The sequence below is a fragment of the Dermacentor silvarum genome, chromosome 1 (assembly GCF_013339745.2).
Source record: "Dermacentor silvarum isolate Dsil-2018 chromosome 1, BIME_Dsil_1.4, whole genome shotgun sequence".
In the NCBI taxonomy this organism is placed as follows: domain Eukaryota; kingdom Metazoa; phylum Arthropoda; class Arachnida; order Ixodida; family Ixodidae; genus Dermacentor; species Dermacentor silvarum.
Window position 1 is genome coordinate 410,913,274 of NC_051154.1, and position 24,776 is coordinate 410,938,049.

At 45.8% G+C, this 24,776-nt stretch overlaps 1 protein-coding gene across 6 annotated transcripts in view; it reads left to right on the forward strand.

Annotated features, from left to right (window-relative positions):
• LOC119437584 (bromodomain-containing protein 3) overlaps nucleotides 1-24,776 on the forward strand; it is a 184,625-nt gene that overhangs the window by 97,942 nt on the left and 61,907 nt on the right. For all 6 annotated transcript variants that reach the window (XM_037704595.2, XM_037704596.2, XM_037704594.2 and 3 more), the window contains 2 exons: nucleotides 3,871-4,182; nucleotides 4,423-4,557. In XM_037704595.2, the coding sequence (XP_037560523.1) occupies nucleotides 3,871-4,182; nucleotides 4,423-4,557 (447 nt within the window). The remainder of the gene's footprint in view (nucleotides 1-3,870; nucleotides 4,183-4,422; nucleotides 4,558-24,776) is intronic.

Sequence of the window (24,776 nt, forward strand, 5' to 3'; positions counted from 1 at the left end):
ATAGCGCCTCGACGCTGCACCGGCGCGTTGCCGCGACCGGTGACATGAACATTGGTTGTTCAACTTCTATTCTAGGCAGAATGATGTCCGCTAGAGTAAAGTGATTGATGCGTAATGTTCACTTTATTAAAAACCATGTCCACGGTCAAACGTTTAGCACTAATGAGAGTTCTGACACAAGTCAAGCTCAGCTGCAGTGCATGGCTACCGAAGGCGGACAGCGTGCCGCGGCTCGGCCATGCTTGTATAGCAGCTGCTGGTGCCGCAAATATCAGCTTGTTTTCTTCTTCGTGTGAAATTATTGTGAGCAGAGGGTAAAGCAGCAACAACGGTAACACAACATTGCTGCTGGGAGTGTCGACGGTTGGTTCTGAAGCGTCGTCTGCTACAGATTCGACGTGAACCGGAAAAGGCCTAGCAACTATATCGGTGGCGAGTGATCAGCGGTGAAGCCAGGGCGTAGCCGAGACCACTCCTCTGTCGCTGAGTGGTCACGTCGCTGTGCCGCAGGGAAATCCTCTGTACGGTGTGACAGGCAGATCTCGCCAGCCGCAGTTTGCCCCGATGCACACAGGTGCGCATGTGCACTCTCGCACGGGTAGAGATGCTTGCTCGGAATTTTACGGTACAGTCGAATCCCGCTGCAACAAAATTGACGGGGAGCGCGAAAAATTTCGTTGTCGCGATAATAATCAAATACATAGGTGACACGTGACTCGCTGACGCAAAAAGCAAGCTTTAATTCCAAAAATCGGTCAGCTTAGCTTGTTTCCTCTTCCTCCCAAACGATGGCACAACGAGGTTCTCGCATGCCGCCAGCAAAGCCATTGCCTGATCGTTGTCCGTGGTCCCGATGGAACGCCTGATCGTGTCGAATGCATCCATGACCTGCGATCTAGGGCGCGATCTTGTACGCGTTCCAAAATGGAACGGAGGCGGTCCGTTCCATAGAGTCGCACACGATTGGTCAATTTGATCGTCATGATTTAAATTGACCAATCGTGTGCGGCTCGATGGAACGGATGGCCTCCGTTCCATTTTGGAACGCGTACAAGATCGCGCCCCTAGTCGGTTGTGCAGGCTCAAGTTGCGTGGCTGAGTCATCGTCGTCTGACGAAACACAGTCTTCTCGGTTGCTGTTCAGGATGTCTTCGTCGGTCATTTCCTCGCGCACCACCACGCACGAGTCAACTTGGATGTACTCGTCTGGATGTACACTGGCGGGTACATCTCCACTTTCCAGCAGGGCTGCCCACACGGCTGCGACTTCATCAGGCAGCGACCCGTCTCCATCTATATCTTCGTTCTCAGAGTCTGAAGTCTCGGTAGCCTGCACAGTGAACCCAGCATGGCAGAAGCAGCTGCCAATTATGGCGCTTCTCGTTGCGCATCACGAAGCGACAATCATTTGGAGCACCATAAACAGGTCCACGTTAGTTTCGCGGCCCAACTGCGTGAGCAGCCTTTGAATGAGGCGCTCACGGTAGGCCCGCTTGACACTCTGGGTGACCCCTTGGTCGAGAGGTTGAATGATGGAGGGTCAATACGGCGGGAAAAACTGCACATTTTCCAGCTCGACGTCGTCCTCTATGATGTGGGCGGAACAATTGTCTAAGAGTAGACAAACCTTTCGGCCTTGCCTGCCCATGTCCCGATCGAAAGCCTGGACCTACTCTCCGAAAATAGCCCGGGTCATCCACGCTCGAGTGTTAGCCATGTACTTCACGGGAAGGCTCCGGTTTCCTTTGAAGCAGCGTGGTTTGACACTTTTGCCGATGACCAACAGCGGCCGCTTGTCCGAACCATCCATGTTCGCGCACAGGAGCACGGTTATTCTGTTCTTACTGTGCTTGTCTCCGTGGCAGCGCTGCCCTTAAAATCCAGGGTCCTGGTGGGTAGCATTTCGTAAGAGTCCGGTCTCATCGGCATTGTAAATATCCGACGGTGCGTAGTCTTTCAGGATGCCTGCGAGGCTAGCTGACATCCACGCAGCGGCGCCATCACTATCTGCCGAAGCGGAACGTTATAGAAAGTTAGACATACTATAAAAATAAAATGCGTGTATGTAATTTATAGGCATACGATTTTCCTAACAAATATGACCCAAAACGTTTCTTCGGAGCTCGGATGCTCCTCCATACGGGCGCGTTGCATTGCCATCACTAACGCGGAATGGCGGCTTTGTTTTGTTTACACTGCAGCCAGAGAAGCTCAAGTTTGTGTGTATTTATGCTATGAAGGTCGATGGTTTAAGGCATGAAAAAAGAATTTTAGGGGTTTCGGTGAGCTGCCGTTTAAATAATTTTGCTCACGTCTGCTCCGTAAAAACTTCGTTGAAGTAAAATTGTGTCCGTGAAGTAGTTCGTTTTGGAGGAAATTTCAATGCATTATGTTTTATGGGACATCGGCGGGGAATGAAAAAAACTTCGTTGTGGTGAAAATTTCGTTGAAGCGGACTTCGTTGTGCCGGGATTCGACCGTAGTCTCTAATTCGCTTGGTCATCCTCTTAATTTGTTTCGTCATCCATGTTGCTTGCTTATGGGGGTATGAGCCATTGATGATTATCATTTTTTTACCTTTCGTGTCGTCCCGTTTTTGCTGAAGAACCTTGACGGAACGATGAAACATATAAGGCCTTAATTAATGGGAACTTCCGCGGACGCAGATGGTCAAATGGCAGATGGTTAAATGATCGGCTCATTGCGCATGCACCTTTAAAATTGCGCGCTTCGCGACCAAGAGAGATCGCGGAAACACAGCTATGTTATGTTCCGTATAAAGTCCAAGTGTGATAAACTACTATCGTGCCGTGTGCTTTGGGTTCGAGTGAAAATGCGAGGGTGACCCGAGGAAGGAGGTTGGCTTAATGAGCGCCGTCTTTCAGCACGGGGAAAGAAGGGGAAGGGTAACGCTATCTCACGGTAACGCTATCAAGTGAATGCAAGGGTAAGGGGGTGGGTGGCAGGTTAGTGCATGATTCCTTTTCTAGCGCAGTCTTGGCTCTGCATGGCTGTCAGCAGCCTGCATGCCTTGTTTTAGAGGTAATCTTCCGCGTGTGCAAAGACGTGGGTGAGCTAAGATGGCATGGCATCATGCCCTTTCTTCCCACGCGTTTAGTGCTTGAGGTTGCGTAATCTCAAATTTCGGAGCCGCGTTGAAGTGAGAGGCAGATGAAGCATTCGTTCCCCGCTACCGGCACTTCTCATGATAGCATCGTCCCACTGTGGGCGACACTATTAGCCGTGGTGGCAGAGTGGACATGAAAGTGCGGCTGGCTTTGCTTCGTACCGCCAATATGCAGATATCGTCGACACAGCATGAACTATATCTCGCGTTGCGGACTCCCAAATTCAATCAACAAAATGTGTTTTTTCACATCGAATTTGCTTTTTTGGATTGCTGGATAATTTGGATGTTGCGGCCCCTCTTTACATGCAAGAAAAATCTGTCAATGACTGAACTTATTCGCATACAAGATAAAATTTCAATGTAACAATATTTCAGTGTAACAAAGCAAACTCCTGATTTTACCGTCTTGGTGATATCGAGGTTTAACTGTCTTCCATTTCATTATAACGAGATGTGAGTGTAAACGGTTTCGATTGTACTATGATAATTTGGGCACTGCAAGGCATAGCCGTCGGCAAGCTAGTTGATGAAGCCTGGCAACAAAAATGTGTACTGGTTCTGCTGTGTTTTCACATCTTGCACTAGTGTACAAAACACAAACAAGGATAAGCAATTTATTCTATAATTTGTCGTAGTTCTCGTGAGATCTTGATCCATGACGTTATGGAAAGCACCGACTACAAAGATGTTAAGTAATGCCAGACGAGTGTAGTTCTCACAGGCAAGTTTTGTGGGTGCAGGTGACAAGCTTGGCCGAGTGGTGCACATAATCCAGTCGCGCGAGCCATCCCTGCGCGACTCCAACCCAGACGAAATAGAGATAGACTTTGAGACGCTGAAGCCGTCAACCCTGCGGGAGTTGGAGTCGTATGTGGCATCGTGTCTGCGCAAAAAGCCCCGTAAGCCTTACTCATCCAAGAGCAAGCTAGCCGCTACGGCAGCTGGCAAGAGCAAGGAGGAGCAGGTGCGCGAGAAGAAGCAGGAGCTGGAGAAGCGGCTGCAGGATGTGAGTGGCCAGCTTGGCACCACCCCCAAGAAACCCCTCAAGAAAGGTGAGCAGCTAGTTGGTACCCTCCTCCTCCTCCTCCTTCTGCTGCTGCTGCTGCATGGTTCACCCCCCCCCCCTCTTCCTCCCCTCACACCACCACCACCACCACCACCACCACCACGTCCCAAACGCACAACCTGTCTCGCATGCCTTTTCCTCCTCCTCCTCTGCTGCTACTGCTATGCCTGCATGGCATCATGGAGATTGAGTTGTGTGGGTGTGCCTCTTGCACACACTGTTGCAGATGCGGAGAATTCGCACGTGGATGTGGTCGGGGGCCCTAGCAGGTTGAGCGCCAGCAGCTCAAGCTCGTCGGACAGCGACAGTTCGAGCTCGTCGTCAACGAGCAGCTCCTCGGACAGCTCGGACTCGGAGTCAGGTTAGGCTCAGCCCGGCGGGGGCGGGGGGGGCACTGCCCCTCGTGCTCGGCCCATCTGCTGAGCCCATCACCGCGGCACCATCCGGCCAGGGAACAAACAAAAAGATGCGCGCACCCTTCCCTCTCAAACCCCCCCTCCCCCGATGCCAAATTGTGCGTTTGGGACTGACACAACACGCCAACACACACACACACACACTTCCCTTTCACAGGGCATTTGGGGGGAGTGGGGGCTGTGCACTTGTGGCTGGGCACTGTGTGAATGTGGGTAGTGTATTTATTTCCCCTGCTGTCAGACAGCGGCACACACTGTTTTTGAGCAAGAGCGAGTCTAATCGTAGAGACCCTCGTCATCTGTACATAGAAGGCCATTGCTGTTCCCATCACTGGTTCTTTTAACCAACTAGTAGCGAGTGTGTATGTGCGCACACAATGTCTGCTTTTAAAGCGTCCGTCTCCGGGGTGAAGGGTGAAAGCTGGTGCCTTCACCCTTCACGTCATGCTGCCATTGAGAGAGCCAGTGTCCTTTGCTGCCCTGTTCATTCCCACACTGAAAAAGTCTGTGCACGGTTGGTGCACATCTATAGCCCATGAGTGCAGTGTTCTTCCTTGAGGCCAGCCTTGTGTAAGTGGTGTGCAAGCCATCCCTGGTTTAGTGTTTGTCATTATTTATTTTTGTCTCGGCAGGCTTCTGTGGGGCACACACAGTGGGTAAGCATTTGAGGCGCGTAGGGAGGAGCCATCATTGTTCTGGGTGGCCAGCGTTGTCCCCCCCCTCTCCCCTCCCCCTCCCTCCCCCCTGTCCGAACAAAGCAGAGGCCTCGGTGGTGGCTCCTGTTTGAGACAAAGCTGGCCTCCGCGTTGATTGCTGCTGTAGCACGTGCACTCTGTGGCTAGGGGTGTGTACGGCCGTGCCCGAGACTGGCTCCTCTCTGCGCAACACCATTGTTTTTGTGTGCGTGTGTGTGTGCGTGTGTGTGAGCGTGTGTGTGAGCGTGTGTGCGTGTGTGCGTGTGTGTGTGCGTGCGTGTGTGTGTGTGTGTGTGTGTGTGTGTGCACCCCCTTCAGAGTTTGTTTAGCACACATTGTATTCCTCGGCTGTACATTTAGGGCTTTTTTAATTTCGCAACTCTGTTGGATATAGGCCAAGAGTGTAGCGACCCCACAGGCTTAGCAGATTTTCTTGTGCTAGTCTGGGTGGGTGTTATTTTTTAGAAAGCGTGGCGTATGGTGCAATGATTTTATTTTGCTTCTCTGGTCGTAATTGCATTTTATCTCATACTGTGTGTTGTGTATGCATCTGAATGATGAGCAAGCACTACTGGGACCTTTTTCCTAAATGGTGTACTTTTTATATCTAAAGACTGAGTTGTACAGGTGGGGCCTACTGCGTGGCTGCCACAGATCATTTTGATTTAAATGTCTGCATTGTTCTTAAAGCTGTACATTTTTTGAGACAGCAAATATCATCATCCACAGACCCATGTGCGTGCGTGTGTGAGTGGGTTTACACAGTTGTGTTCAATAAAGTGTGGATGGATGAGCCTCTTTGCATAGAGCATTGAATAAAAGATGGAACCTGCAGCGTTGTGGTTTTGTTGATGGCAGTGATTGCTACTGCGGTACACGCTACACAATGTTGTCAACAACAAGGCTGGCCTGATGTAGAGAACACTGCACTTGTTTGGGCAAATAGATCTTTCTCTCTCTCTCCGCCCCCCCCCCCCCCCCTACATTTTTTTTTTGTGTTGAGTGTGTGGTCATATTCTGCTCAAGGGCTGCAAAGGAACTGGCATGAAAGGCAAGTTTTATTATTGCTACTAATCAATGGCATGAAATGAATCCTCCCTTGACAACATTTAATCGTGCGCAACGTTAAACCTGTTCGTAGGTTAGGTTAAATGGCGTATAACTGGAGATGGAGATGTTTTTTTTAAGCCGTCGTGGTTGCTCAGTGGCCATGGTGTTTGGCTGCTGAGCACGAGGTCGTGGGATCGAATCCCGGCCACGGCGGCCGCTTTTCTATGGGGGCGAAATGCGAAAGCACCTGTGTACTTGGATTTAGGTGCACGTTAAAGAACCCCAGGAGGGCTAAATTTCCGGAGTCCCCCACTACGGCGTGCCTCATAATCAGATCGTGGTTTTGGCACGTAAAACCCCATAATTTAAATAATTTAAATTTTTAACTGGAGATGTTCGAAATAATAGGCCTCCAGCTACTTCATTTGGACTTCTATGAAAAAAACATACGTAACATAAATAATAAAAAGGACCAGCTGCAAACAATCACGTGAGAGTAAAGAAAAAAAAAAACGAAACATCATTAACATTTGCGAGTCGGCATATGAAATTTTCCGTAGTTGTAGGAGCTCATCTCCGTACTTATAAATGAAAGCTATTCGGTATAAGCCACTATGGTTGTACCTCCAGAAACTATGCTTAGTGGTTGGCGTCAAATGGTGTACGAATGAGAAGGAAGCCATTTGAGGTCGTACAGCAGAGTTGGCTTTGCAGGCTGAATGGCCATTGTTTCTTGTTTGGCAGTGGGCAAATCTGTTCTTGCAAGGGTCACTGGGAAAAAAGTGCTGTGCCTAAGGCATGCGTGGCTCTTTAACTTGAACCAGTTAGTGGATGCATGCGTGTTTCGGGCAGTCATGTGCCACACACATTCCTGATCTCTCTATGTAGCAGTGAAAGCAAAAGGCCGAGTGCCTTGCAGAGCAATGGGCCTGGCCAAATAGGAGAGGTTTCCGGCACTAGTGAAGGTCTTCCAGGTTTACCACCAATTCAAAACTTTCGTGCTGATGGTGGTAATTCCAAAGAGAAAAACCAAAGTGGCATGTCCATAAGAGTCCACTCACAAAATCTGGAATGAAGCTAGTCGGTGGGGTGGAAGCAGGTGGCATGCATTGTTGAGAACCTAGGCAGAATTTTAAGGCTTCAAAAAACCTACTTGATTGCCTTGGAAACAAGCTCCCCATGGATTGCAGCAATGCCTACCTTTTGGAGATTGGGCCTCTTTGGTTAAGAAAGTTGACCCAGCTAATCTGAATCATTGGGAGTGTAGGCCAATTTGCCTTGTTAAGCAAGGTACCTGCTCCACTAAGAGCCACACAGTAGCACCACCTCGTGGAGTGGGGCAGTCAACCGATGGGAGCATGTTTTCATTGCATGCGGCCGATAATCTTGGCGACGTTATTCCGGGCTGTGCCGGGTAATTATTTTCGGGAGTGGTTATACGGGAATAATGGGAGCCATCTTGAAAGATTTCTGTACGCTTAGTTTCACCTCTGAATGACGTACATTGCTGACGCATGGTAGTATAAATATTTAATGCATATATGTACTGGGTGGGTCAACACGTGTGATTCATGCTCTGCACATCGCTTTGCCATGCGTCCAAACCAAGCTTTGCTCAAGCTGTGCTATTGCACATCAAGAGTTAAGAAACTGCCACCAGTGTGACGTAGAAAGCGCAAGTAAATGCGCTGGCATAGAATGTGAATAAGCACCAGCAGAACAATGTTGTTTTGGAGTATGCTATTTTCGGACATGGCCAAATAACATCGCGCTGCTTCGTGGATGGAAACACCGTTGGCAACTGCAAATTTTTCCCTATTGCCGTATATATGTGTCACTGCCTCACTAGCATTTCAGAAGAGGGATACATTCAGATGACTTGGGACTAATATAAAGGATGTCCCAAATATGCACCGAAATAAAAAAAAAAGAAAAAGCAATTGCGTTACTCGAAGGTCTAGTGCATATTGTTTCCAGTACAGTGAAGTAGCCACCAGTAATTTTTTCGTTACTGAGGTTGAATTAGGTAATTATCTGACTCGAAAAGTACTGATCTAATTAACAAAGTGTCCCTGGGAAAATTGTAGAGAAACAAACTCCCGTTACAGCTTTGTGGCTCAATACGTGCTACACAAGTGTTTTTCCGAGTGGGAGAGAAGCCCGCAAATACACGCAAAGTGCCTCAAGGGGACAGTCATGCGGCAATTTTGTGTGTTTTAACGCAAGTAATGCAATTGCTCTTTTTAAAATCTTGGTGCATGATAGTTGCACTAAGTTTTCTTCGAGTAACGCAATTGCTCTTTCTTTAAATTTTGGTGCATGATAGTTGGGACACATATGTATATACACAATAGTATAATGTTTATTTAAAAATTAAAAAAATACCTTGTAGGCCCAAAAGGCATTGAGTAAGGGGGTTTAGTTATCAAAATGAAAGCAAAAGCAAACTCTTCAGGAGCAGGGTTACAAAGCAAGTAAACAAGTGAGCTCAACACAACAAAGTAACTTGCAAAATACAAAAGGTTTCAATGCAAGTGAAAGCAAAATACAAGACGTTTCAATGCAAGTAAAAAAAAAAACGTAACAATTACCTTTGCAGAATAAGCATGAAAAGAGCATTTGACTGCAAGTGAAGGAAACGCAGCCCAGTGCAAAACAAAGCAAAAACTTAAAAATGACGAAAGCATGCTGTAGTGCTATTGGACAAAATGCACCTCAAGCGTGTAGCGAAATGTATTCAGGTTATTATCGGAGGCTTTATCATTGGGAAGATCATTCCACATGCGGATGGCTTGTGAAAGTGTGGATGTGTTAAGTGTTCGTGTTGCCAACGATGCACGTGAAGCAGAGGCGATTATATAGCTTGCGTGACGTGACATTCAGGTTGTAAGGAGGATATTTTATTGCTGTAAAAATACTTGTGAAACAGGCATAAGAGATGGTTGATGGCGAATGGCCAATGGGGGAAGAGAATGATCAAGTTTAAGCCGAGTAACACATTGTCATAGTTCCTTGAAGTGCAACGGCAGCTCTGTTCTGAACTGCTTCAAGTATGTTAATGTGATAATGAGTGGAAGGGGACCAAACGAATGTGGCATTGAATTTGAGGTCAGACGATAGTTGGATAATTTACGAACATTAGAGGGACAATGATGGAGGGTGGGTCGTAAATAAATACCCTAATGTGTTTGAGGCTTTCGTGCAGACACGAATGATTTTATCAAACCAGGAGAGGCCTGGTGTGAGATATCTAACGCCAGGATATAAGATAATGCCCAGGACAGCTTGTGGCCTTGTTTGTGGTAGAAAAAAATGAGGAATGTCATGCTTACGCCCCCAAAAAATCTTGCATGTGTTAGTATATTCGTGTCAGGTGTTACACTACTTAGAGATAATGTTAAGATTGTCTTGAAGCATCAGGTGGTCGTTTGGACAGTTTATAGGCTCCGTACAGTGAACAGAGGGTGCTACAACCGAATACGGCAAAACGCCGTGCAGCGCCAATGGTGGTAGGAATGTGAAACATTGAGACGGCCGCTCCGAGCCCTGCGGCAGTGACTGAACGTGTTTCAACGAGCGTGTGACATTCAAAATGTCGCGTGTGTTGTTTTGCGGCTTTAAGCTGATAAGCTGTATTGAAAATTACTTTCGTGCGCCTATACTCGACAAAGGAGACAAGCTGTATGTGGCGGGCCACGTTTACGACGCGAAGGAGACCGACGGCACCAACTTGAGGGCGCCGTCGGTCACTCTGAGCAAGGGAAACAAGTGTACGACGTTTCCGTGCAGGTAGGGAGAACATGCATGCATCTTTATATCAGCAAGTGGTTTTGACGCATAAGCGGAAGCGCATACGCTACCACGACTTATTGGAGGAAAATCCGCGGTGCAAGTTTAACGAAGACGAAGAACACACAAACAGGACGGGAGCTTGCGGCGCATTGCAACTAGCTCAAACCAAGATTATGTTACCGCGACGTTTTTTGAATGAGAACAGTCCCAAATCGACATTCGGTGATTACACGTTGTGTTACGTTGCCAGGTATTTCGGTGGGTGGTCACAGAAATGCCCAACTGCAGCTCTGCTATTTACAGTATTTCGTTCATTTCGTGGCCGACGTGCGCAGAAACACATTTTTGCGAATCTATAAATGAAGTGTTTCTAGGTGTGTTTTTTTTCCTTTATTGGCTACTCCGCTGTTCACGAAGAGTGTGGAGCAGATCCTGCTCGTCTGCTTCGGCATCCACGGTGAGCCGTCATTCTCGCCGAAGAAAACAAGAGGAGTGAGCATGAATACGAATACTACGCAGTTCATACTGACGACACAGTGTCCTATGCATGCGGCCGCAAGCAAGAGCGCACATGCAGTAACCGAATGACTTCTTCACGAGACGGTAAATGAGGCAAACACGCCACAAAGCGCTGACGAGAGAGAGCAGTCTCACAGCGGGCGCCACTTGGTGAAGGCATTTGAAGTTTAGATGTTACACGCACCATCACTACCCCCAAAATCAACGCAAACCGAGTTTACTTACTTCGCTGAAAATATCACAAAAAAACGCAATTGAACAGTTTATTACCGGACTGCAAGCATGCAAGAAAATCAACAGATTCGCATGCAGCCTACAAGAGCATTTGAGGCGCAAATTCGCGCGTAAGATTTCACGCTACGTAAGCTTGCTGTGCAAAACGTGCTCCATACACTTCCAACCGCGCTAAACACACAAATACAGTTGCAGAACCTCAAGCAGCTAGACCTGGCTAGACCTTAAAGCATATAGCTACATTGACACTAGGAAAACATTGTTTTCACAATTACTTAACTCTTCGAACAGCAACAATCCATCTTTTTCGTCGTTCTTGCTCCCACGGGCGGCCAGGAAATCGGTACAATTTCACGCCAGGCTGGCCTTCGTGGCTGTGGCAGTTTTTTACGCAGCAGTACCGGCACTTGTTCCTCTTGCTTTTCCGGACACTTTCAGTCGATGGATTAGCATTAGTCGAGCTGAAGGATGACATTGTCTCAACGCTAGAAAAGACCGAACAGCACCATCGACGCCGCACCTACGAATACCCCCGCGCGCTTTGGCCGTCTCATTATTGTTGGCGGAGCTGCGACAGATGGCGCAGCAATCGCAGCAAACTTCACTGAGCGGAGCCTATTGTGCTGTATAACTTGCAGTCATCAGCAAAGATTCTAATAATTGATATGTTATTTGGCAGGTCATTACGCTTTCCTGGCCACAGAGGAATAAAAGGCAATGTAGCTGCTGATGAAAACGCTTCGTTAGTTACTTTTAGTGAGACGGACAGAAATAAACCCATACCAGCTACAGACCTTAAGCCCTTCGTACACCACAAGTTGAAGTATTGGCAGTGGGATGCTGAAATATTAAGCTACGCACTGTCAAGCCAAAATTAGATAACTGCATATCTGAGAGAACAGCAAGAAGTGCTTCTTTGTAGAATAGGGCATACTTGCAGCACTCACTCCTTCCTACTGACTGGAAGCGATCCTCCGGCATGTACTAAGTGTGTCTTGCAGTCCTCCGTGTTCTTCTTGAGTGGCCTGAAATAGAAGCAGAGAGGAAAAAATACTTCCGTTCTGCATATCGTTACCGCTTACACCCTGCATTTTTTCTGAGCAATGAATCGCTTTTTGATTTTCAAACGGTACTGAAATTTTTAGCCGAAACCGACATCTTAAAAGTCATTTGGCCCGGATACTTGTAGCACGACCTCCTCTTGCAGGCTGCAGCTACAATGCAAGCATATTTGTAAGCCCCTAAGGGCTCTGTGAGGTGCTAGTGCTGCTGTTACCTGCACGTCCTGCTAAGTATTCATCGCAAATATTTTACGATCATAGCGCACATCACAAATCATTGCGATCATTTTAGTATATTTATATTCCAAGTATTTTACAGCGATTGATTTTAGGCCCCTTTACAGCCACATTTATCCACCATTCCTAACTCATTTCTTCATTTATTAACAAACCATTCATTGATTACTCATCACTACGTGCATGGCGCTCTTTGGCCATATCTGGCCCTTGCGCCAGTAAAAACTACAATCAATCGATCCTAGTACTCTTCCTTGTGGAACGCCAGAAGAGACGTAGGAAGAATTATTCGGGTACTGCTTGCGAGGGGAAATTCTGAAGCCATGATAAAGTGAGGGAATCTATCGAAGGGCCGAATAATTTAGAAATAAGGCAGCAATGGGTGACTTGATCGAAAGCTTTGGGAAAATCAAGAAAGATGCAATCGGTCTGTAGGCCATTGTTCATGTTGGAATGAAGGTCAGTGGGGAATTCCTTGCATGACATGCCCTTCCTGAATCTGTGCTGGTTGGGAAAGAAGAATGTCTGCAGGTGATTGTAGATGCGGGAGTATATTCCCAAGTTGTTTACAGTAGATGCATGTTTGTGATACGATAGCTTTCAGGTGAATTCTTATTTCTTATTATTTCTTATTCTTATTACTTTAGCAGTTTTCTAGTACTCTGGCAGTTGTCCAGACGACAGTGACTGTCGAAAGATGTGTAATATAGTGCTGGTATTGAAAAGGGTATTTTTTTAGCATCTGTCAGTTTTAGCATATTAAGTTGTTAAAGTCATCAATACCTGTTGATGATTCTTTAAGCTGTTTAATTTGTCATGCAATGTCATCCACCATGATTTCAATGGGCTGCGTGTAATGGTAGGGATACATGGCACATCAGAGTGATCTTCCCGAGTGAATACAGATGCTAAAAACGTATTAAAAGTAGGATACTCGTAATTTGAAAGACGAAGGTCATTCCATTAATGATGACTGGTTAGTAGCTTAGTCAGGTGATATGAAGCATTTTGTAAAAAGGAAGGAAACCCATTGTGGAAATATTTTTTTTTTGCATTACATATTGCAGCACAATAATTAGTCAAGCACTGTTTCTATGTTTATGAAGCGATTTGGTGAACCAGGGGTTTGATTTATTGTTACAAATAGGGATGGTTAATGAGTGAGGACTTTTTATTTCTGAAAAGTGCCCAGTTTTCATTTACAGACCGATTGTAGAAACATGGAAGTAAAACGAGAATGAAAAATGCTTGAGTGTTCATTTCATTATAGTCGGCTTTGTTGTAGTCCCCGATTTCCTTTGTTTGTATTCCTGTGAATGCTAGAGGCAAGTCCAATGTCACTTCGGTTAAATTATGGTCACTAAAGCCTTTTTGGCAAGACACTGTCTGAACTGTTTCCGGAGTGTTCGTCAGTAACAGGTCTCAAATGTTCACACCACAGATTGGCTGATCAATGACTTGATACAGGTCTAAGTCTAAAGCTAAGTTAATGAATTCTATTGAAAGGCTACACGGTGACAGTAAATTGGTCCAGTCAATTAGCTGAAGATCAAAGTCTCCGAAGAAGGAAATTACATCTGTGGGACAAAGATCTTTGGCGTAACCGATACTAAATTGCTGTACAATGGTATTGCTAGAAACAGGCAGACAATGGCAAGCCCCAAATAAAATTTTAATGTATTTAGTCACACGGACTATCCAAATCAGTAGCGCACCCAGGATCTCTGCCAGGGGGGGGAGCAAGCACTTTGCATAATATGCAATTTCCTTGCTTTAGCCTGTCGGGATATGTGGGGATTGCCGACCGCTCTCTGCCTCGACACACCGAGCCCCGCGGTTGGCGCATGCCTGCGCATCAACCGCGGTCCGGTACAAGCTCGAGGAAACAATAGACGACAACCACGTGTACACTCGGAAAGCATTTATTACGACTGCAACTAACACTTCGAGCAGGCCAGCTAGCTTTAGTTGACATCGCTGAGGGTTCCCTCGAAGAGAATAATACACGAGGTAAAGAAGGGCTTCCGACTTACCAACTGGGGAATACGGGCGGCCGCGGCGTTTGCCGCGGCAAGAACGCGGTTGACTAACCACGTGCGGGAATACGGGAGCGGCGGCGGAGACTTCCGCCATCGCCGCTTGCTGGGGACCAGAGAGATCCCGGGTGATGTCAGCGGGATCTCACCTGACCCACCCGTTGGCGCTGATAGCGCTTGCGATTCCCGTGCGCCGCCCGTGGAAGGAATGTTTCCCCTCTCCCAACTCTCCTTGGCGCGCATGCGCCGCGTTCGCTGCACGTGCGGCGGTCATGGGAACAGAGGATTCCCACAAGCCAGAGGAATCCAACAGCAAATAAAATGCCTAATAATTATAATATGACACCAAGGATGATGACAATTTGGTCAGCGTTTTACTCAACGTAATTTAAGAGTGAATGACTAAATACAAGACGGTGATAATGTTTTTGTTAATCAGGCAAATTCGACCTCAAGCCACCTCCTGAATTGTAATGACAATGTGAACAGCGCACTGAAGGTACACGTTGGACTGGTGGGGCTGGACGCATGGGGGGGGGGGTTACAACACTCGGACCCCCCGTCGGTCCGCCACTGATCCAAATGATCTTAAGGGTAGAGTCAAGATTTAGTGCGTACAAAGTGGGCGTATTTTTTACACCAAGAAGGACACCGCCGCCTCTTTTGTCAATGCGATTTTTGCGGTATATGTTGTAGCGTTTACCAACAGCAAGTTCCTCGTTATCTGCAATTGCAGGGTACAGCCAAGTTTCTGTGAGCACGAGAATACCAAAATCATTGTCTTCTAGTGAAGAGCAGATGGCGTCGTGCTGGGGCATTATGCTTTGAATGTTGGTAAATGAAAAGGAAGGAGGTGGTGTGGGCTTTTGGTGGTGTTTTCGTGCGCATGAGTAAGCTGCGAGCTATGTTTTTGACTAAACGACTTTGCTGACACGGTCGAGTATATAAGTTGTGCCGTCAATGACGCAGCTAGTCAACTGAGAGCTTTAGTGAATTCTATCATCATTTTCCTTTCCTGTCAGTGAAAAATATTCTCTGATTGAATATTTACAGCCCTTCAGTTTTGGAGCAGATGCAAGGACTTGCTGCTTAGCCTTACATGTTTTAGTTTACGATTTGCCAACGGTATCTTTACACGGTGTTTTGTGTCTTCCAGCAATTTGGCAGACTGAGCGCAACGTAGCCAGACATTCCTGAAACATGCTATGCACAACAGTGCTGAAAAAAAGCTGTGCAGAGTGACTCGTGGTTGTTTCGTTGATTCATATGCTGCAAAATTAATACAATATTAAGCTTCCACAAGAAAAACGGGGCTTGATGTCGCCAATAATGTTCTGAAAACTGGATAATTTCCATGCTCTTAGCATCCAGATGGCGGGCATGTCGAGTGCAACTTTAAATCGATTTAATGTTTGCCGCAACCGTGGCTCAAGACGAGTGGTCGCCCAGCCAAAGGACCGTGCGCAGGCGAAGCAAAGTAATGGCTCGGCAGCAGACGATGCACGGCATGCACCGTGTGCTTGGTTTTCACCACGTCCCGTTCGTGGCGCCGTGTGGAGCGTGAGCCATGCACTCGTATGTTCCCTCTAACAGCGGGCCCACCTGTGCATATAATGTAATCGTATATGTAAGCTGCAGTGATAATATTGGGGGGGGGGGTGTCGGTACCCCCTGGCCTAATGTTGTGGACATTGATTGAGTGGCACCATTACAGCATGATCGCGTTGTAGCTGTAGCAGACAACGGCAAACAATTGGCTCTTCCTACCGTGCCGTGATTGTCATGGTGACTGAATGAGGGCTGAGCGAATAAAATAAATAAATAAAAGGTGGACAGTGCCGAACAAACATGTGCTCAAAATAAAGTATTTTGAGCACATGTTTGTTCGGCACTGTCTACCTTTTATTTAAACGGTTGGTCTCAATGTAGGAATTTTCTGTAGACTAATTAACTGCATTTCTGTTGTCTTAGTCTAATGTAGGAATTTTCTGTAGACTAATTAACTGCATTTCTGTTGTCTTAAGAGGAAGCTTTAGCTCAGGTGCTCCGATCTAAATACATGTAAAAGGAGAATTAGTTTTTCACGGCAACCACTGCACGAAATTTGGCAAGGCTTGTTGCATTTAAAAGAAAAAAAAAATCTAGTGACTGTAGATTTGCAATTTTTGATTTAGGTTGTCAGTTTTTTATTAATATGTGGCAAAAATCGCAAATTTTCAGAAAACGAAACTATCAAGTTCACAACTCTGCAATGAAAAATATCACAATTCTGTGAATTGCATCTAATAATACATCTAAAGCAGACAAAATTGATATGTTGCATAAGAATCTCAAGAAATTTAGTAATCTGGAAGTACAGATTTTGCAGAACTCTTGTACACAACATAATGAATTCACGTAAGATATAAATGGACATAATGACTTTGTTCGCTTCGAATGATCTAATGGATGCCATTTACAGAACTGTGATGTGTATTCTTAATGGAGAGCTATTAATTTCGTAAACTCCGTGCTTCTATTTTTTTTGCCAACTTCCAAGTTTTTGAAAATTCTTTTTAAAAATTTCAAGCCCTAAATTGAAATTCTGCTTCCAACAGTCACTAGAATTTAACTTTCTCCCTCAAAGGCAGCAAATTTCATTAAAATCGGTCTAAGGGTTATCTCAGAAAAGCGTTATGCGTTTTACATGTACTTGAATAGTTGGTGTTGGGCCCGAGCTAAAGCTTCCTCTGACACTGAAGTTTTGACACTGAGCTAAAGTACATGACTGTAAACAAAAAAACATATATCAATACATGTTTTTACTTCCATGTGCTCAATATACGGACATGTGGCATTGAGGTGCTAACGTCGACGCAATGTGCTGTGCTTCCCAGATGCATTCTCTTGCCTTGCACAGGATAGCTTGGCGTCACTCGCAATTTGTTTGTAGTCTATGCCTGCACCAAGCATCTACTGCCAGTTTTAGATAACACATTAGGGCCATTTTGGAGCTTTGGGTTCCACCCATTGATCACACAGTATATTTTGCCTAATGTTTGTTTGTAATTATTGTTTACAGCTCCTAAGGTCTGTGCCATGTCAATTGGGTGTACCCATAAATTGTAAACCCAACAGTTGCTAGTGTTCACGGTAGAATGTGCATGGCTTGAGTAAAAGCAGCCTATGGTGCGTACAGTAGATGGGAAAAAAAAAGGGTTCTTTTTCTCAAGTTTCGTTTTAGCAAAGGGGACAGAAATTGCTCAGAATCATTTAATTTGGTATTCGTCCTAGTATTTATATATTACTGTGGTGAAGAAAAAAAAAATACTGTTCTGCTTCTAATGTTGTAGCATCTTTTGTGCAAAGGTATCCTCATGCGCGAACTGATTTCCAATAACTCTGCACAGTCCTCGTGTTCAAAATATTCCAACTCCATCTCTTGCTGTCTACTCCAAAACAGTAATGCGCACTGGCACAGTAATATCCTTGTCAATAGGGTCTTTGCCACAAGCTTCACGGGTTATATTTTCAACGGCCTCCTCGGAGCAGGTAACAAGGGCATCATCTGAGGTCTTATTCCTTGCGGTGCGACCAAAATAGGGGCAGCTTGACTACAAGATCCTACCATAGTGTTTTCTTCCTTGTCGTGGATCATCACTCATGATGGAAACACCATTGCAACTTCGACATCGTTATTTTCATAAAGTTTCCTGCAACTGCTTGATGGATTGGATTTTCTTCATTACTTATAGCCTCACAATTAGACATCTTTGTAGGGCTGTTCCTGTTCTATACACCAATGAGGTAGGTGGTAGTTTTTGCTCAAGTTCGTTTGACAGGAGTTCACAAAAAGATGGGTTCCATATAACTCGAGTCTATTAACACTGTGCCTATGGGCAGCTAACCAAAGTTGGTACCAGTGTTCAGTTAATCTGGCAATACATTCAAGTGAGTTTCTTTTATCTGGATTCCACTGTAATGCTAGACCGGTAGTTCATGGCATCCCCTGTAGGTGCTCCCGGGGTATAGGACAGTGCATTGCTATTGAGCCATGTGAAAGGAAAGTAATTATTTCTTTGGGAATATATTCATTAAAAGCTCTTGAGTGTGTCGTCAGTTTTGAAGGAACCTTTAACCTCTTCCAGCCTGTTGTAATGATTTTGCGACATTCTGAACCTGAGCTGATAAATCCAAACTGGAGATTTAAGCAAAAGAAATCCTGATTTTGATGTGTTTTCTAGTCCAGCAAAAACACGTCGGGGTGTCCGCGTGTCTGAAAACAATGCTTTGTGCATAGTGCTTCCAGTGAGAGTGAACGCTCCAAGAGACCTGTGCATCAATTAAAGTGGTCGTCTCTGCAATACTGACTGTTTTACAGACTGCCATAGGATGCGAGACGATTCACCTCAATGCAAATACATTCGAATATAAAGACTGTTTTACAGACTGCCATAGGATGCGAGACAATTCACCTCAATGCAAAAACATTCGAATATAAAGGCATGCTTTTACGCTAGATGCCCATTTCAGTTTTCTTTAGACTAGTCTCATCAGGAAAAAAGATTCAGGCTGTAAGAGGTCAAGGTGCTGAAAAGGAGCGCAAGTAGACAAACTTTCTGCTAGTAAGTCCAGAGACTAGCAAACCTTCTAGCAAGTCATCGCGATGCACAGTATGCGATAGAATGCACTTTGCCACACCCTTATGCATTGTAGAGCTAGCACTGAGTGCGATAATGCAGCATCTATTGCAGGATTTTCACTAAACAATAAATGGATTTCCTCTGGATGACTTTTTTCACAGAGGCACACATTTGAAAATGATTTGATGTAGTAATTGGCCCAAATTGAAGATTTAAAGCGTGTCATCAGGGGAGCTTCATTTCCAGAAATGAAAAGAGTTGACGCTGCTAATTTTTGCAGGGTATTTCCAGCCGATTTCACACACAAAAAGAAGAACTGAAGTGTTGAAGAGGGCAACTGTTAGACGCTTTTGGTTAGCAGCACAACCAGTGATGTAGGAAGTGCGAGCTGTTGCTTGCTGTGTCTCTCATTGCACTGCTAACCAAAGCTTACCAACATGCCCACCCTTGATACGCGTATCGGACGTTGGTTGATAATAGCCGAAAGATAATGACAGCTCAGAGGATGAAGGCATTCTGCTTTGGTACTGGAGAGTTTTAAGCACAGCATTAACCGGCTGCCCATACTTTGCATGTGCAGTGCTTACTGGAATGACTCCGCTGGTTACCGTGACTGTATAACGACATGGCAGTGCTCAGGCTTCGATCCTATTTCACAGGTGTTATATACTGTTCGATTGTGACAGCAAGAAATAAAAGTCTGTTTTCGCTTAGTCTCTTTCTCGCTCCAACAAAAAAGTATCGGTGATGTTTTGAAGTTGCAGGGGAACCATGATGCCATTTCGTACGATTTTCCAGTGCCAATGTTTGCGATCGAAAACACAAAGCATGATCCGATACAGTGATCCTTCTTTTTTTCTTTTTACTGGTTAATATGTTCCCGGAAAATTGGATCTTTTGGCAACATTGTTTAGTACATTGCCAATCTGCGATGTCAAGATACGCTTTCTGGCCGCTAGATCCCATGTGATCAAGAATAAGTGTCAAATGACTTATTGGGTGAAATGTAGCTCCACTAACGTCAAACCTGGGGAGGTGCAAAACATGCAGTGATGCACCGCTAGTGGGGTCATACTGCCTTAAGCAATGGCTCATAACCCCATAAATGCGACCTCCCCATTACGACGACAGAAGAGAAGTGAAATTCTACGCTGGAATGATGAGCGGCAACGCACCCAGCTGCGGAAGACGACGAACACTGGAGCAGTGGCACGAGTGCGAATCGCTTGCTTACCGTGACGACGACCGGAGACACCGACAGCCTGGGCGCATAAGGCGTGCACGATCGACAGCAGTAGCTGCCCACTGGGGCACCTTCCTTGCAGTACTTGCCTGCCCATGTCATGTTAAAATGCCAGCATGCGCCTGTTTTTCTCTTCCAATACCAGCAAATTTCCTGGGGGGTGGACGCCGTTTCCCTGCTCCATGGTCGTCGCATTCACAGCTATTGTGATAAGCATCTTTCTGTGCGTGTGGCGTAGGGCCATTGGAAGCGTACTGCCTAAATATGCCGCCGTTTTGAGTGGGACCGGTTTGTGGGTGCACCACTTGCTCACAATCAGCGAACAGTCGTTGCATTGGCTGCACAAGCCACCCTCGTGCACAGCCAGGCATGGCACAAAGACACTTATTGCTGCGGCAATTCTTTGTCCCTCAAGGAACACCTGTCGACTACCACCCGAAGAGAAAGCTCATTGCCAGCGTCAACATGATCACCGGCCAACGACGTTGGTGCTGCCCGCGTCACATGCTGGGGGTCACGTAATCTTCTGCGGGTGCGAGGCCGAGAAGCCTTGACGCTTTCCGCTTGGTAAATGTAGGAGGCGACACGAACGAGTGCACTTAGCAGTAGAGCGCATACGCGTCGTGTATCGGAGATCACACGTGGTTGGGGCAGCTGACAAAACTGGCAGCTTCAATGTGTGCCCAGTTGTTACATGATCTGCGGCATTCTGGTGACGCAGTGTTGTCTTCTGTCCCAGTTGAGACGTGGGACAGAAGAGAGTGTTTGGTTTGGGACAAGCACACCTGCACGCTTCCTGCTCCTGGCGCTTGTCACCCCGGTGACGACAAATGCTCGCGATCATAGAGTGAACTCTGTTTGTGTCTCTTTAGGCACATTACACCAAGCTTTAGTTAGTAAGTGTATGTTCACTGCAATTTACACTGCCCATAGAACTATGAGGCCTACTTTGTGTAATAGTCAAATACTGGCCGAAACTGTGGCATTTTTCAGATACTTCGGATCGTACGCTTTTCTGGAGAGTACAATTTTTCTAAAACATATATATGAGGTTTTACTGTATCATTGAAAGCAGTAGTTCGTTTTGACTCTGCTAGGCCTACACTTTGGTTCATACGTAGCAGGGAACATTGCGCAAGATTTTACTAAAGTAGTGCAGTCCTAGATTTGTTGCTCTGCGCCGAAGCTTTCTACGGGATAACTACTTCATATATTTCAACGTGTTAGGTTACATCCAATCAGGTATTCGTGCACTTGCTGTGGTAGCCGAGTCGCCATAGTGGTGTGCTTGAATGTTCAATTCCACATTTATAGTTGGGTGAACGTTAAAGAACTCCGAGTTGGTAAAATTAATTCGGAGTCCCCAACCATGGCATGCTTCATAATAATATTGTGGTTTTGGCACGTAAAACCCCAGAATTAAAACATTAGTTTTTGCAGCATATACAATGTATTGGCCGCAAATGCCAGTAGTGCACTGTGGCTGCTGGTTTCATAAACCTCCCGCTGTGCTGATTTGGTGGTAAATGGGTTTAGATCTTCAACGCCTTCCTTCTAATAAATGCGTGATATTTTGCGACATGAGAATGAATTTTACACATGACATCTTTTACTTCTGTGCGTCGCTATTTTGTTGCAAGTGCGAGCAATGGGGGAAGAGCTGCTCTGTATAAAACTGATTGTAGTGGGAGAGCATCAAGGTGGGGAAGTACATTCATTTCCACTTAACAGATGGTGCTGCAGCACTGCACACCCTTTGATCAATGCTAAATGATGCGGCATCATCTTTTAACACTTCCCTGCCTTAATATCATGGCTTAGCTGTGTCAGAACATACTACTGATGATTACAAAACCTCCTCAGTGGGAGACTAAATGATGGCTGATTTCATCATTTATTTCTTGCTGTTGCAAAGGAAGAGCAAATAAAAGCACATCGCCTGGGCACTGCCATGTTGCTACACAGTCGTAACCAATGGGAGCCGTTCTGGGAAGCCTGCTGGAGCCTAGTAAACTCAAGCAGTCGAGGGCAGTTGGTAACGGTTGTAATGCGTTGTAAAATCTCTCTATTGAAGCTATCATTTTGTTTGTCAAAGATGACATTGTCAAATTTGTAGAGAAGCTTGTACTAGCTTGAGCTGTGAGAAACGCACTTGATTTCACAGCTCTTGTGCTATTCAAATGTCTTTCTGTATACTCGTAAATGCATTGTGTCGCTTTGATGGGAGGTAGCAGCCCTGATGTTTAGATGTCGCCTTCTTTCAGCCGTCTATGACCTTGGGAACAGGATGATGATTGCGAAAGTATTGCCTCGATAGAGATGTCTCTTTTTTGAGGTGCAGTCCTTAGACAGTTTTAGTTTAGCATGTTTAGCGTAATATTTGGCTCAAAATCTGCATGCGCAGCATGCTAGACTACTAATAACGGTAAATGACCACAATGGGTCATTTAGCGTACGCATGCTTTTTTTCAGATTTAGCATTACTGGTTTTGCGTGAGGCAACATAGTAGCTGCCTCGGCCGCCAACTTCGAACTGAATATGTTGCTGTTGTAGAATTCCCTTAGTTTGTGCAAATTACTCTGTCCAAGAGCTTTTGCTTAGTCTCCGGCCACTTTGACGACCAAGTATTATGGATAACTTTACGTGGTTTTCGAGATAGCTCCTCATTTAGAATGGTTTGAAGCCTAACACAAGAAACGTGCCACCTATTGACGAAGTTGAGAGCTAGGCAGGCGACGGCACATATCCTCAGAGACTGGGTTTTTCTGGAGGCCATAGACAGCAGGCTTGGATTGCCAGCTGTCATTTCTCTGCGTCTCGCACTTTTCACACATGCGCACAAAGCTTGATATAAAATCTTATGTGCACCATGTATGCGATTGAATAGTGTTCCCAGCACATGAACAACTGTAGAGCGAAATCTGGCGCTGCAATCGTTAGCCACCATGGGAATGATGTCTGATTTTTGTGTATTCAGACCTTCTTGTGGCTTTGTTTACGCTTCATCTGCTTTCATTGTCATAAATTTCAGAGCAATCTATATTTTTCTAAGTTCAGACTGCTCTGCGAACATGTACATTTGCTGCTAAATGTAGCTTCAGCCTGTCGAGGTGGCCAAATCGAAGTGTGCCAAGTGTCTCAACGTGCTGGCTTGCATGCGAGAAATCCACTGACTTGTACTATGTTTTGCTGGATGCTGCTTCGCCGCTCGCCAAGCCGGCTGCAGGTGAAGCCATCGGAAATGCAGCATCGTGCAGCGGCTTGTCCCGGAAGTAGGACGCATGCTTCACTTACTAGTGCGCTTGGTCGGATAATATTGCTGCCGAATCAATTTTTCCTAGTGGTTTACCACGTTTTAGGGGGTTTTGTTGTCGCTTTATGTCTGGTAAGGGCTATTATGATAATCTGAACCCCAATGCGATATTTTTTTTTCTTTCATTACGCATTTTCTAAATCGGCAGTGTTTCCAGCGCGCGCCGCTCATGTTAGCGACGCTGCCGGCACGGCAATGACCAATGTTTGATGTCTATCCAAAAGACACCTCCTGCGTTCTTGGGTAGTTTGCGCCACAATGAGCAGGTATCTTAGGGGAAGAAAAAAAAAGATGCCGAGCTGCCATGCAGGTGAAGAGTATCAAATTACCGACTTCCGGGACAAAGCTGCTTGCTTCCTGTGGCTTCAGTTGATGGCGCTCAATGCGCTATCCTGCCCCCTAATGTAGAGATCAGTGGAGAAATCCATAAGGGCGTTCTGTGCCACTCATCGATAGGCTTCGGGCTTCTGTGCCCACAGTTCTGTGTTAGAATCCTGCCATTGGACAATTTTAATAATGTTTATTTAATTTTATTTATTACACAGTGTTGCAAATGATTGAAGCCAGAAGGACAAAGTTAAGGCAAATCCATGTATGTACGAGCCATCATTCCCATGGCTTGCAGCTCCTGTAGAGACAAGCGCCAGAGTTCCTTCCGGCGCTATAAGCATTTGGTTAAGACTTGAAATGGTGGAAACTGCTGAATCAGTGCTGCTGCAACTTGTTTCACGGCACATGACAGAAAGTGACATCAGAGCAAACCATGAAGGTTGTGTAAACAGGCACTGGGCATGTTTTATCAGAAATGGGATTTGTGCTAGTAACTGCAAGAAAATCTCGCTTAACTGCAGGCCAGAACACAACTGAATTGCACAAAATCTTGACATGCAGTCAGCGGCAGCACAAGGTTCCTTGTGAGGGCTTCGTGCTGTAGCCCCTTGCCGCAACCATATGTAGGCAAGGTTTTGAAGCAATGCTTTTGTCCACCTGCTTTGCGGATGCATTGTCTTGCACGATTGGCCAGTACCAGATACAATGCAAACTGAATTGACATAAGAGAGCTCATGTCCTCCACACTCCGTTGTTGTCAGTTAATCAGCTTCATTGTCATGTCATTGTTCTGCGGTCTTCACTCATGTCACAGTCACTTTGTCGTCACTCTGTCGTCGTACATTGTCTTTAGCAGAAACGGAGCAAAAAAAAAAAAAAAACGGCATAAGAAAGGGACAGACTCTGCTCCTCTTGTGCATCCTGTTTTTTTTTTTTAACACCGTGTCTGTTCATGAATCTCAATTCATTAACCAGCCAGTCCAAATACGTATGCTACTGTATACCATTGTCATCACATTGTCGTAATTATG